This window comes from Microtus ochrogaster, unplaced genomic scaffold, assembly GCF_000317375.1.
Source record: "Microtus ochrogaster isolate Prairie Vole_2 unplaced genomic scaffold, MicOch1.0 UNK45, whole genome shotgun sequence".
NCBI classification, from domain to species: domain Eukaryota; kingdom Metazoa; phylum Chordata; class Mammalia; order Rodentia; family Cricetidae; genus Microtus; species Microtus ochrogaster.
This window is the reverse complement of record NW_004949143.1, coordinates 951,945-965,755: the sequence shown is the minus strand read 5'-3', so window position 1 is coordinate 965,755 and position 13,811 is coordinate 951,945. Positions and strand designations below refer to the sequence as shown.

Below are 13,811 nucleotides of genomic sequence, written 5' to 3'. Positions count from 1 at the left end.
ATCTGGTAAAAGGGAGTTTGACTGGAATAATCAGAGAGGCTCTCAGGGGTGTCAGGACTCAAGGTGAGAACTAAAGTATTCCTGCCACCCAAACACATGAGACCCATCCTTACCTGCCCTCCTGTCAACTGTGAGAAAACCCAGGAACCATGGATGAATTCTCTCACCTCATGTCCTCCTCCTTCTGCCTCACAGAAATAAGCTCTGGGCTTAAAGAAAGTAGCCTCAGATCATCAAAGAAAGCAGTTTGGTCCTTGTTATTTATAAAGGTAAGTGTTGAGGAGGTTCCCCATCCCAGGATACATGGATCTCATTGAATTAGGCCACCTCTTACAATTTAACCTGAACAGGTGTAGCCAGATAAGAAGAGCTCTTAATCCTTTTTATTCTGTTTCAGAGAGGTGAAAACCTAAGAATTTGCTCCAGGCCAGCAGAAGGGTGGTGTCCAGCCCTTGGCAGGTGAGAACTGAGGGCCCAGAGTAAGCATAGATGGTACTATTTACATTAAGTAGGGTTATTTTCCATAGTCCGGCTCACCCTTCCTTTGAAGAATGGAAACTCAGTTTCAAACTAGCAGTTTGCAACTATAGAAAGTTGTCACCATCTCTCAAAGTAGTTTTAAGGGACAGGAGATGAAAGTATTTGTTTTAGACAGTGTCTTCAACTCCTATACAAGATCAAGATTATGCAGCCTCAGAAGTTAGGGGGAGGTACATACTAAAAGTATATATCAAGGATTCCAAATGCCCAAAATATAGACATTTCACATTTCCTGGTGCCAAATATTATGATAGTAGCCACAGGGGTTCATTCTCTGTGACCTGTCTGCACCCCAAATAGCTGGCTCTCTTTCTCTTTCAGGCTCTTGGAGTTCTAGGACTGCTAAGAGTTCTTGTGGCCCTATAGTACCACTCAAGAGAAATAAAACAACAGGACTATTTGAGAGCTGCCTACAGTGCCCACTCACCATCTCCCTCTCCTCTCCTTCTCCTGACCAGGTCTGTGAATCCCCATTTTTGTGACTGGAACACTATCCTGCCTGCTGTTACCAAGGAAAGTCATGATGGATGATTCCCATAACATCCATCACTGCAACCACCCAGACAGTCCTCAGACACAAAGGGAGGTAGACAATGCCCAGGTGATTGTGGCTATGCCACAGGGAGAGGAATCCATCAGCATCTCAAAGGATGTGTATAGTAGTGGAATACTGAGTCTTCCCCAGAGTCCTCAGAGAGCCTACTCTCCTTCTATGGTCATGGGTGCCATTCCCGAGGGTTCATCTGATGAGGCTTCTGGCAACCAAGTAGATGAGCTAGAAGACCCTGAGTTGTTGCGCAATGCACTAAATATAAAGATGTTTGACCTGGTATACTTTCTGCTTTTCAAGTATGAGATGAAGGAATTCACTACTAAGGCAGAAATTTTGGAAAGTATCGTTAGAGAGTATGAGGAGTACTACCCTGTGATCTTTAGTAAGGCTTACAATTGCTTAAGGCTGGTCTTTGGCATTGACATGATAGAAGTGGACCCCTTTGACCAATGCTATATCCTTGTTACTGCCTTGGGGATCACCTATGATGGGATGTTGAGTGATGTCCAGGGTAAGCCCAAGACAGGCCTCCTAATAGTTGTACTGGGTATCATTTTCTTGAAGGGAAATTGTGTCAGTGAGAAGGTGATCTGGAGAATGCTGACTAAGATAGGGTTGTGTGATGAAAAGGATCCTTTCCTTTATGAAAACCCCAGAAAGCTTATCACTGAGGATTTTGTGCGGGAAGGGTACCTGGAGTACAGGCAGTTGCCTGACAGTTATCCTCCCAGGTATGTGTTCCTGTGGGGCCCAAGGGCCTTTGCAGAAACCACGAAGATGAAAGTCTTGGAGTTTTTTGCCAGTATCACCAAGAGTGATCCAAGATCCTACCATGAACCATATGCAGAGGCTTTGAAAGATGAGCTAGACAGGGCCTAGGCCGGAATCATCCAGCAGATGACACTACTGATCTGACCGGCACACATTCTAGTACACTGGCAGTTTCCAACCCATATCAGGTCAGAAAGAATCTATAATCCAAGTACTGTGCCCTCATTCTGGAGCTGGTGGGAGGAAAGTGTGAACATTCTACTCTTGCTATTTTGTTTGGGTGTCTGTAGAATTCTTGGTATTCCAAAATGTTAATACTCTTAGTACAGATTCATTAGTTCTAAGTTTCCAGTTCACAAATGTCATGAGTAATGCATGTGTTGTTGTTGATCTGGGTTTCAAGAATTTTATTGTTTTGAAAACAAATGAGAATGACTTCTGTCTTCATTTATATGTCACAAGATACTGTAACATTGAAATTGGAATTTCTTGGGAAATTGGGGGGAAAACTTGGCATTAACTTGAACAACAAAAATAAAATTAATTTTTGATTGTCTTACAATATTTAGTCTCTCATTCTGTTCAACTAATTAAACTAAAAAAAAGGTAGATTGAATTTCTTACCCAGAACCTTTCACTGAGTACCTTTTATTTGTAAAGTCCTATGTTAGCAGTGGGACATGGCAAAACTACATATAACAAAACAGAACCACAGTTATGTACTTTATCTTTTATCATAACTAGGGAAAACTATAACTATAATTATAAATTCTTCAACCCCATCAAAGACTCCAGAAAGATATATTACCTAAGTAAACAGGAAGTGCATTGCAAGCAACTTCCAAAACTCTAGAAATGACAGAGACATCACACTGCCAGGACAGTCACCCAAAGTTCTGCCCCTTTGGCCTACAGGCCCATTGTATCCAGCAGACTTTTCCAAGAAACAGGAAATTTCAAAGACAGGTCTGCCTTTATTTGCAGTTTGCCAGTCACTTTCTTCTGTATCCTGCAGAATGTCTTGCAGACTCTTTCATGAAGCAGTAACCCTGAAGGATCATCTCACTTTTAGGCAAGTTTAGCAGTCATTTCTCTGCAGGTTCTGCATGTCCAGTGAAGCAGTCCAGGCAAGAGCAGTTTCTTCCCCAAATGCCAAACCAACTCCATAAGGAGACTCTTCAATGCCCATCATCCTTTTGAAGTAGGTTGGTGCTTCCAGGAGCAGATGTTTCTCACTGTAGTGAAAAGTCTTAAGTTCTTAAACATTTTAAATGCCATATTCTGAAGGTCTCTGAAAGATTTGAAGAATACCTAACTAACTGAAATATATCTATATATCTAGAAAACCTAACTGACATGACTACAATCTTGACTATTATTGATGATTATCCATAAATAACCTATATACCATACATTTTTAAATGAACTACACAAACACAATACCTTAATCAAGATCAGAAATACATATGCATATAACAAAATTGACCTTAAATTTGTATCAATAATCAAGATACATACCAATTCAAATTATTTATATCTACATCATACTCCCTTAAATGTAAAAAACCATTTATAAACAATATTTGGGAATATGGGAGTGGTTTTTTACATACTGTTTCCTGCTGACTGGGGGTGCTCTTAATCAGGTCTTTTGTGGTATATCCTGTGTTCTAGGTTCATCTCAGTCAGCAGTTGGGCAAAGTAATTTTTGAGGGTGTTCTCAGAAACCTTTCAGTGGGACATGGTCTATCAAATTATATTGGTCTGGAAGCAATCCACAGATTCTCATCTGTGAAAACAAAAGAAAAACCTCTTTTGTAAAGCAACATATCCTTCAGATCCAAATTCTGAAGTCAAGATACCTTTATAATATACATGCTGGTTTAGCTTAGCAGCCCATACAATGAAATGTCTCTCTGTACTTAGCTCCTTCACAGTAAAAAAATTCAAAGAAAATACAATAATATACATTATCCAGACTCTCTGAATTTTCCATCTTTATGTGGTTTATTTTTCTTTACTCCCTTTAATCTATGACTATCTGTATCTCCTTAAAGACTTGACCCTTTTTTAAAGCACTAACTTTATTTTGACTCTCTATACTCTTTTTCTTCTCTCTTCCAAGCCTACGTACATTTATCCAACACTATGACCCATCTGAATTTGTCTTTATTGCATATCTGTAATTATTTTCTGACCAGAAGTGCTTCTTAAAAGCTAAGTGCTTCTTAAAACTTAAGTTGTCATGGTATATACAGTACTTCTTACTTGCTAGCCCAGTCTAAAACTTAAACTGCACAATTACTATGATATATATGGCAGTGCTTGCTCATTCTGCACAAGTTGCCATCAAGCAAGCTGCAGCAGTCTGCTCAAAAAACCCATCCAAATGCTCTGTCTCCTATAAGTGCCAGAGGTCATGCTGGCAGCATAGTCCAGAAAGCCGGCATTTTAAAACAGCTGTGGCTTTTTTTCCTACTATGACTGAATCAGGAAAATCTCTCTCAAAGGAGCAGTGGCAAGCCACCAGCAAACAGCAAGAAGCTGTGTTAAACTCTGTAATTTTTTTGTCTAGATTTCCTTTTCTTGCCCTCTCAGGTTTTGCGTGGATTTGGTGGCCACGTGGATGCCAATTTGTAGCAGCAGGTTGATTGTTTGCCCTGGCTGCCCAGAACCAAAATAATCACACAGAAATCATATTCATTAAAGTACTGTTTGGCCCATTAGCTCTAGTTTCTAATTGGCTAACTTTTACATTTAGTTTAGCAAGTAATCTGTGCATCACCACAAGGTTGTGGCCTACCAGCCAAGTCTCAGCACGTCTATCTCTGGTGGCAGTAGCTCCATGGCTTCTCCCTGACTCCTCTGTTCTTCCTCCCAGCATTCAGTTCCATCTTTCCCACCTACATAGTTCTGTCCTATCAACAGTCCAAGGCAGTTTCTTTATTCATTAATGATAATCACAGCACACAGAGAGGACTCCCACATCATCGGTGTACTCTGGAAACCTAGTGCAGTGGAAACATCCTGTAATCTATGAGGTGACTCTAGCGATAGGACTCCTAATAATGGAGGATGTGGAGCCTGAACTTGCCATTTTGTGGACTGGCAAGGCTTCCTTCCAGTGGTAGGACTGATGTGGTATTCCTTTCTGTATGCTGTGAATACCATTGGTTAATAAAGAAACTGTCTTGGGCCTGTACAGGAAATAGAGGTGGGGGAAAACTAAACTGAATGCTGGGAGAAAGAAGGAGGAATTAGAGAGAATCCATGTAACCTCACCAGAGCTAGATGGAACTTTAGTCGGTAAGCCACAGCCAAGTGGCAATACACAGATTACTAGAAATGGGTTAAATTAATATGTAAGAGCTAGTCAATAAAAAACTAGAGCTAATGGGCCAAGCAGTGTTTTGGATAATATAGTTTCTATGTGATTATGTTGGGGCTAATCAGCCAGGAACCAACAAGGGGCCTCCTTCAACAGTAGGACTGGGTTGAATTTGGTTGAGTTTTTTGTTGGCCAGGAGCAGGGGTCCCAGGCTGGTGCTAGGGTCATACTCTGAAAACTGACAGTGGGCCCCCGTTGCTGAGGACATCCATACAACTCATTGAACATAGAATGGTCAAGCTGGTACCTGCATGGAGTTTTCATTCCTATGTTCTAGTCTCCTTGGTGCAGGAAGGTACTGTGCAGATTATGGAAAGAGAAACCTAGATATCAACCCAGTCACAAAACCCTCTGTCCTGTCTGCAAAATATGCTGCAGCAATGGTGGTGTAGAACTTGGAGTGGCCAGCCAATGTTTGGTATAACTTGAGGCCCACACCCTGATAGGAAGGACCCATGCCCTACACTGCCTGGATGACCAGAAACCAGAAACTAGATAACACAGAGACCTAAGGTAGAACCAAACATGACTGGCAAAAAAAAAATAGTGAAATGATTCTTAATGATATTCTGTTATACTCATAGATCAGTGTCTTGTCCAATTGTCATTAAAGATGCATCCTTCAGCAACAGATGAGAGTGGGTTAGAAATACACATCCAGATGTTATGTGGAGAGAGAGTTTAAATTGGAGTTCTCTATCAGGTCCCTCCCCTCAGAGATCAGGGAACCCATGAAAGAGGGGAAGCAAGTTTCTAGGAGTAAGAGGGAATGAAGGACACCTGGAGAATGTGACCCACTAAATCAACTAAGCAGGGGTCATATGAGCTCACAGAGATTGAAGTGGCCAGCATGGAGCCTGATTTGGTCTACACCAGGTCTCCCAAGTATATTTTCTAGTTGTTAGCATGGCGTTTTCTGATACTGCTAACAGTAGAAGTTGATGTGTCTCTGACTCTTTTGCCTGCTCTTGGAACTTTTTTCCCTCCTATTGGGTTTTATTTTCCAGCCTTTATATGAGGGCTTTTGACTTGTCTTATTATATCTTGTTTTGTCATGTTCGGCTGCTGTTTCTTGGAAGCCTAATCTTTTCTGAAGACTTAACAGAGGGGAGTGAATCTGTGGAGGATGGATTAGTGGAGGGAGGAGAAGCTGTGGTTGTGATGTATTGTATGAAAGAAGAATCTATTTTCAATTAAAAATGTTAATATACATAAATTGCAGATAAATTTTGGAGTAAGATTCAAACATTGAAATCTTTCTCCAAGTTTCCAGGACTATGCTAAGCTGTGGCTTACATATTGATTAAGTGTGCAGCAAACAATATAAAAACTAAATTTACTCCACATCCTCTCCAACATAGGCTATCATTGGTGTTTTTGATTTTAGCTATTCTGACAGGTGTAAGATGGTATCTCAAAGTTGTCTTGATTTGCATTTCCCTGATCACTAAGGAGGTTGAGCATGAACTTAAGTGTCTTTTAGCCATTTGAACTTTTTCTGTTGAGAATTCTCTGTTTAGTTCAGTACCCCATTTTTAATTGGGTTAATTAGAATTTTAATGTCTAGTTTCTTGAGTTATTTATATATTTTGGAGATCAGATCTTTGTCTGATGCGGGGTTGGTGAAGATCTTCTCCCATTCAGTAGGATGCCTTTTTGTCTTAATGACAGTGTCCTTTGCTTTACAGAAGCTTCTCAGTTTCAGGAGGTCCCATTTATTCAATGTTGCTCTTGTTGTCTGTGCTACTGGGGTTATACATAGTGGGTGGTCTCCTGTGCCCATCTGTTGCAGTCTACTTCCTATTTTCTCTTCTATCAGGTTCAGTGTGGTTAGATTTATATTGAGGTCTTTAATCCATTTGGACTTGAGTTTTGTGCATGGTGATAGATATGGATTTGTTTTCATTCTTCTACATGTGAACATCCAGTAATGCCAGGACCATTTGTTGAAGATGCTTTCTTTCTTCCATTGTATAATTTTAGCTCCTTTGTCGAAAATCAGGTGTTCATAGGTTTGTGGGTTAATATCCGGGTCTTTGATTTGAGCTATTGATAATGGCACTGGGACCTGTTTCTACTGCATGTACCGGCTTTTTGGGACTTTAGTCTATTTGGATGCATACCTTCCTAGGCTTGGATGGAGAGGGGAGGGCCTTGGACTTCCCTCCTTAAGTACCCTGTCTTCTCTTAAGGAGGGGGGTGGAGAGGAGGGGAAGTGCGGGAGTGGGAGAGGAATGGGAGTAGGGGAGGAAGTGTAAATTTTTGAGTGGAAAAATAAAAAACTAAATGTATTATATATTTAATGTTTTTCAAAATATACTATTAAAATAATAAATTATTATTATTTACTGCACAAGGTTAAAAATAATTTGGGGATTGTCTGTGGCTGGGTTCTGGATAGCTGAGTGTCTAGATGTGGACTTTTCTGTCAAAGTCCAAACAATTACCTTCATTACTGTCCCTTTCCCTGGTCATGTCTCTTGTGCCTGCCCATTCATCTCTGCTGATTTTTTCTCTTGTCTGACCTTACTGGTGCCTCTGGAAACTAGAAAAGATGTCCTGCCTTCCATGCAACACTGAGTATTGCTGTTCCCTGCAGAAGTTTCCCTCCCAACAGACTACCATAATGCCCTGAGTATGTCAGAGTCAGAGATGCTTATACTAGGCTGAGTTTTAAAAACTCAGGAGACCACACAGTCTATCTTCCCAGTGTGTCAGGAATGCACCCTGACTTGGTAGATAATTTGCTGGTTCCAGATCTATATCCTGATAGTGGGGAAATGTTTATGTTGGCTAAAAGAGGACTTTGTCTCTCTGGACAGATTTGTGATTTATCAAAAGACTTTGAAGGAGAGATTGCAACTGATACAATGATGATTGAGAAACCATGCTATGCTGGATAGTTTTATGTCAACTTGATACGAGCTACAGTCGTCTGAGAGGAGGGAACCTCAACGAAGAAAATGCCTCCAAGCAAGACTGTAGGGCATTTTCTTAATTAATGTTTGATGGGAGAGGGCCCAGCTCATTGTGGGTGGTTCCATCCCTGAGCTAGTATTTTCTTAATTAGTAATTGATGGTGGAGGGCCCAGCCTACAGTGTGTGATTCTATCCCTGAACTGGAGGACCTAGCTTCTATAAGAAAGCAGGCTGAAACAAGTCACGAGAGGCAAGCCAATAAGTAGCATGCCTCCAAGGCCTCTGTATCAGCTCCTGCTTCCAGATTCCTGCCCTGTGTGAGTTCCTGCCTTGACTTCCTTCAGTGATGAACAGCATTGTGGAAGTGTAAGCCAAATACATTCTTTCTTCCCAATTTGCTTTTTGTCATGATATTTCATCTCAGCAATAGATGACAAATGAGAGTTACTTCTTCTAAAGTAGGCATGAAATGAGCATCGGTTTCTTTTCCTTTTCATTCATGCCTCTAGTGAACTATTATTCTGGCTTCAAAGCCTTCCAGAAGCTCAGAAGTACAGGTTTGTCTGTTTGTGTACCTTAGGAATTGTGGTTTCATGTAAATCTTACCATATATGCATTTGGTTCATCTAAAGGACTTTTTTGTTTATTTCCCCTTATATTCCTCACTTTAAATGTCAGAAACGTTGGTAACTTCCATATCAGTCTCCTTTATGCATTTTTTGATGTATCCGATATAAACAAGGAGGATTTCTTCCTTGTGTGCATTTCCTATTGTAATTCTTTCTTAAATAACTCCAAACTTTAGCAGATATCTCAAAGTCAATTGCACAATTTATAATCTATAGCAGAGGCCAAACAACTATTAATATAACTAGGAGACATGCCATTCCATACCACTGAAGAGATACTGGCCATGCCTTCAACTCATCTTTTATTCTGGCAATCACTGATTTTTCCCTTGTGTCACCTGGGTTTTTTTCTCAAAAAGATGAGAAGAATTTTTTTTTACCACAGAAACAGAAGACACTGATAAACCAAAGGAACAACTCCACCTGCCCAACCATTTGAACCAATGAATTTATTGAGGTTACACAGAACCATAGATGACATAGAGCTACAATCTGGGGCAGTACCCTGACCAACCAAGGAACAGGCATACCCCTGAGGCATGTCGTTTACAGCATGGATTAGCCCCAATGAAGAGTGTCACCCAGAGCTTTGGACACACAAAAAGCCACAGCACTGAAGGGCTATATACAGACAGGTACTCTACCAAAGAGTCCTACTCTAGTCAGTTATTTACGTAGAGAAGGAGAAGAGCATCTTAAGAATCCCTTGAAGCCTCCTAACCCCATGACTCATCTAATCAGCAAACGCACACTAATGACTGTCAGGTTTCTATTGCTTTAGTCACATCTTCCTAAACAAGTAGGAGCTTTGATTATAATAGAGCCTTTGAAAACCAGGCATAAAAAATCAGCATGCCTTGGGCCATAAAAATGAATTCTGTCCGGAAGAAATGAAAACCACTGGCATTTCTCTTATTATCTACAAGAGACTGACATTGAGATGCAAGCAGGACTCCATGTATCAATTCAAAGCACAGCTGAGGAGGTGGCCAATTAGTCACATAATAGGGTTTGGAGTAATGATGTGGGATTCCCCTCTGTATGCTGTGATTATGCTTTATTACCATTGCTTAATAGAAAAGCTGCTTTGGCCTATGTCAGGGCAGAATATAGCAAGGCATGAAGTCCAAGCAGAGATAGAGTCAGGCAGATGCCATGTAGCTGCCCAAGGAGAAGGATGCTGGAATGTTACCTGTAGGCCACAGCCTCATGGCAATACATTGATTAATAGAAATGGGTTAATTTAAGATGTAAGAGCTTGCTAGGAATATGCCTGAACTGTTGGTCAAACCGTGTTGTAATTAATATAATTTCTGCATGATTATTCAGGTTTGGTGGCTGTGAAACAAATTCACAGTCTCTGTTTATAGAGTAACATTACCACTGAGGATCAAGTGGAACTATTCATGCATTGTTATACTTGTGAACATCCATACTATGGAAACAATCACATTCTTTTTTAATTAAAAACTTTTTGGCCTGTTAGCTCAGGCTTATTATTAACTATCTCATATAACTTGGATTAACCCATTCCTATTTATTTACTTTCTATCTCCATACTGCCCATCTTGCTCAGTCTGTGTCTCCTTGCATCTCTCCCTTCTTCCCAGCATCCTCTCTACCCAGAAACCCTATCTAGCTAGTGACAATTCAGCTTTTTATTAAACCAACCATAGTGACACATCTTCACAGTGTACAAATGATTATTCCCCAGCAGTTGTCTTCCAACAAACACTAGAACTTAGTAGCCACTATTTTTTGAAGCATCCCTAGTGGAAGCAAAGGCAGTTTGGACTATCTTGGGGGTTGTCTAGTGATCAGCAATCAAGAATACTCGTGCTGGCAAGTCAGAGTATGGGTGAGGATTGTGCCTGTTGGGTAAGAGCCATGAAGAGAGACCCCATCCAATTCTTTATCTGAGTCATGGGGGCATTCAATAAAAAGTTTGGTAAGGCAAGGTGACCAAGTCAGAATACAAGGTCAAGCCATCCAAGAGAGCCTCGAACCTGAAGACAAAAGCCAACACGCAGTAAATGAGGAAGATAACACCAACCTCCTCAGTCTGCCCTTTGTTAGGATGCTGTGGACCATAGTGCAGAACGATGCCTTCCAGTCTGTGAACTGGGGTGATGATGGAAAGAGCATTGTGATTGAGGTAGACCTGTTTCAAAGAGAGATCTTTAACTTCAGAGGCACAAGGAAGGTTTTTGTAGTGAAAAGATTTAAGAGTTTTATTCGTCAGCTCTACAGGAATGGGTTCAGAAAGATTCGCCCAGAGGATTCTGTGCTTGACTCTGGAGAGAACAGGAAAACAATTGTAAAGTACAAAGTTGTTCTTTGTCTCCCACTTTTTGTGATGAGAACATCTTCCTATCTGCACACCTCAGGCATGGATGTTGTTTACTGAACTGTGAAAGTAATGGACTTTGACATTACCTCCAGGTTGCCCCTTAAATGTCGACAGGCAGGCAGGCAGGCAGGCAGGCAGACAAGACAGACAGACAAGACAGGCAGGCAGGCCCTGAGAAGCCAGGTAGTGTCACTTACATGAGTCACCACCTTCACCTAGTTCATGAACTCATGGTCCACCAAAGACTGAAGAAAAACAGCATTTTTCCAGAAATGAAACAATTTTAGCTCTTACTAAACAAAAAACAGATCTTGTGGTGGTAAATAAACATCTCAAAATTGAGCCTGGAGTCTGTGTGCTATGTTATTTGACCTTGGGCACTTTTCTCACGACCTTGACTGTTGTAATATGAGTGGCGGGGCTTCGTCCCCGGCACCCGGCCGCCCACATATACCCCGAAATAATTACACGGAAACTGTATTCTTTTAAACACTGCCTGGCCCATTAGTTTTAGCCTCTTAACCCATTTTTAATAATCTACTGTAGCCCACGAGGTGGCTTACCAGAGAAGATCTTAACCTGTGTCTGTCTGTAGTGGGAGAATCATGGTGACTCTCCGATTCAGCTTCTTTCTCCCAGCCTTCTGTTCTGTTTACTCCTCCCACCTATGTTTTAACCTATGAGGGCCAAGCAGTTTCTTTATTGCTTAACCAATGAAATCAACAGATTGATATATGACACTCCCACATCACTTCCCCTTTTTCTGTTTAAACAAAAAAAGGAAGGCTTTAACTTTAACATAGCAAAATTACATATAACAAAACAGTTATCCAGCAAGAATTACAGTTATAATATTTATATGTATTTTATCTTTTATCATAACTAAGGAAAACTATAACTATCTATTTATTCTTTAACTCCATCAAAGAATCCAGAAGGATATAATATTACCTAAGTAAACAAGGAATAAGAAAACTTTAGAAATGACAGAGACATCTCGCTGCCTGGACAGTCACCCAAAGTTCTTTTGTACTGTTGGGGCATCCATCTTCAGCCTTTAGGCCCATAGTATCCATCAGACATTTTTATCAAGCAGGAAATTTCAAAGACAGTTTAGTCACTTTCTGTTGTATCCTGCAGAATGTCTCGCAGACTCTTTCATGAGTCAGGAACCCTGAAAGATCATCTCATCTTTAGGCAAGTTTAGTAGTCCTCTCTCTGCGGGTTCTTTGTGTCCAGTTTATGCAACAGTCCAGGCAAGAGCAGTTTCTTGCCCAAATGGCTATCAAACTCCATAAGGATCCTCTTCGACGCCCATCTTCCTCTCAAAGTAGATTGGTGTCTCCAGGAGCAGACATGTCTCATTGTCATGAAAAGTCCTAAGTTATTAAAATATTTTAAATGCCATATTCTGCAGCCTTTGAGAGATATGAAGAATGCCTATCTGAAATATATCTAGAAAATCTAAGTAACATAACTACAAGCTTTACTATTATTGATGATTATCCATTAACAACCTATAATTTTTAATTATACAGTACATTTTTAAATGAACTACACAATCACAATACCTTAATCAAGATCAGAAATACATATACATATAACAAAATTGACCTTAAAATCCATACCAATGTAAATTATTTCACATCATTTGACTTCCATACCCTTGGGTCAGCCTTGCCTTTTCATGAACAGAAACAGCATTTCCATGCCCTCAGCATACTGTGTGCAGAAGGGTGCTGTGTCACCTCACACTACTCGGGTATCTCAGAGCATGAGATTCCATTCCCCTGGGTCTGCAGCCCACCAGAAGTCACCAGGAAGTTTCTGGACAGGAGCTGAGGGTCACTACTAAGCTTCTAGTAGTCCTGTATAAGTAACCTCAAACTAACTGCGTTTCTGCTAAGGGATGAATACTATTATACCTCAGCCTCTGGGATACAAGTCTTTACTCTCAGTACTTCGGGGTGGGAAAGAGTCTGACACCTAAGGAAGACAGACACTAGAAACTTTGCAAAATGTACTCAAATTTGCTAGAGTGAAAACACCACCACCTAATTCTTCTCAACTTCATCCTTTTAGCAATATTTAAGATTTTCAAGATAAAAAGTAGATGACATGTATCCTTCCTGATCAAGGCACACTGTCCATAGATGAAAGTCATTGTTAAGGGATAGAGTATCCCTTGTTCACACTCCTGTGCCTGTACTTCCAATTCTGCACTCTGTCCTTTTGTCTGACCTCCTTGCTATTTCCTCTGGAAACTAGAAAAGATACCCTGCCCTCCCTGAGACACTGAATATTGCTGCTCCATGCAGAAGTCTCCTGCCTCTTCTAGAACTCACCCTTATCCCTGGAAAGCTATGGACCCTGACCCTGGTCAGAGATGTACTTTTATAAACCTGGTCTAGGCTGTGATTTTATATACCTGGTCACCTGTACCCGAAGCCAACTCATTCTGTATCTCTGTAGTAGGAAGCAGACTTGGACTGGGAATTTGGATAGTTGCAATAGGGTTTTACTGAGTATCACCTTGGCAGATGGATATGCCTGTTTACATGATCAGGCCCTAATGCCCCTTCAAGTGAGAGATGTGCAGCAACCATCTAGTGAATCTCAATTCCTAAAGACCTTACCTTTTTGGTAAGAAATTATTCCTTT

At 40.7% G+C, this 13,811-nt stretch overlaps 1 protein-coding gene across 1 annotated transcript; it reads left to right on the top strand.

Annotated features, from left to right (window-relative positions):
- Positions 1 to 1,063: 1,063 nt before the first annotated feature.
- Magea4 (MAGE family member A4) lies at positions 1,064 to 1,972 on the top strand. Its single transcript, XM_013354468.1, has one exon. It carries the CDS (start codon positions 1,064 to 1,066, stop codon positions 1,970 to 1,972), a length of 909 nt encoding a protein of 302 aa, XP_013209922.1.
- Positions 1,973 to 13,811: the final 11,839 nt, after the last annotated feature.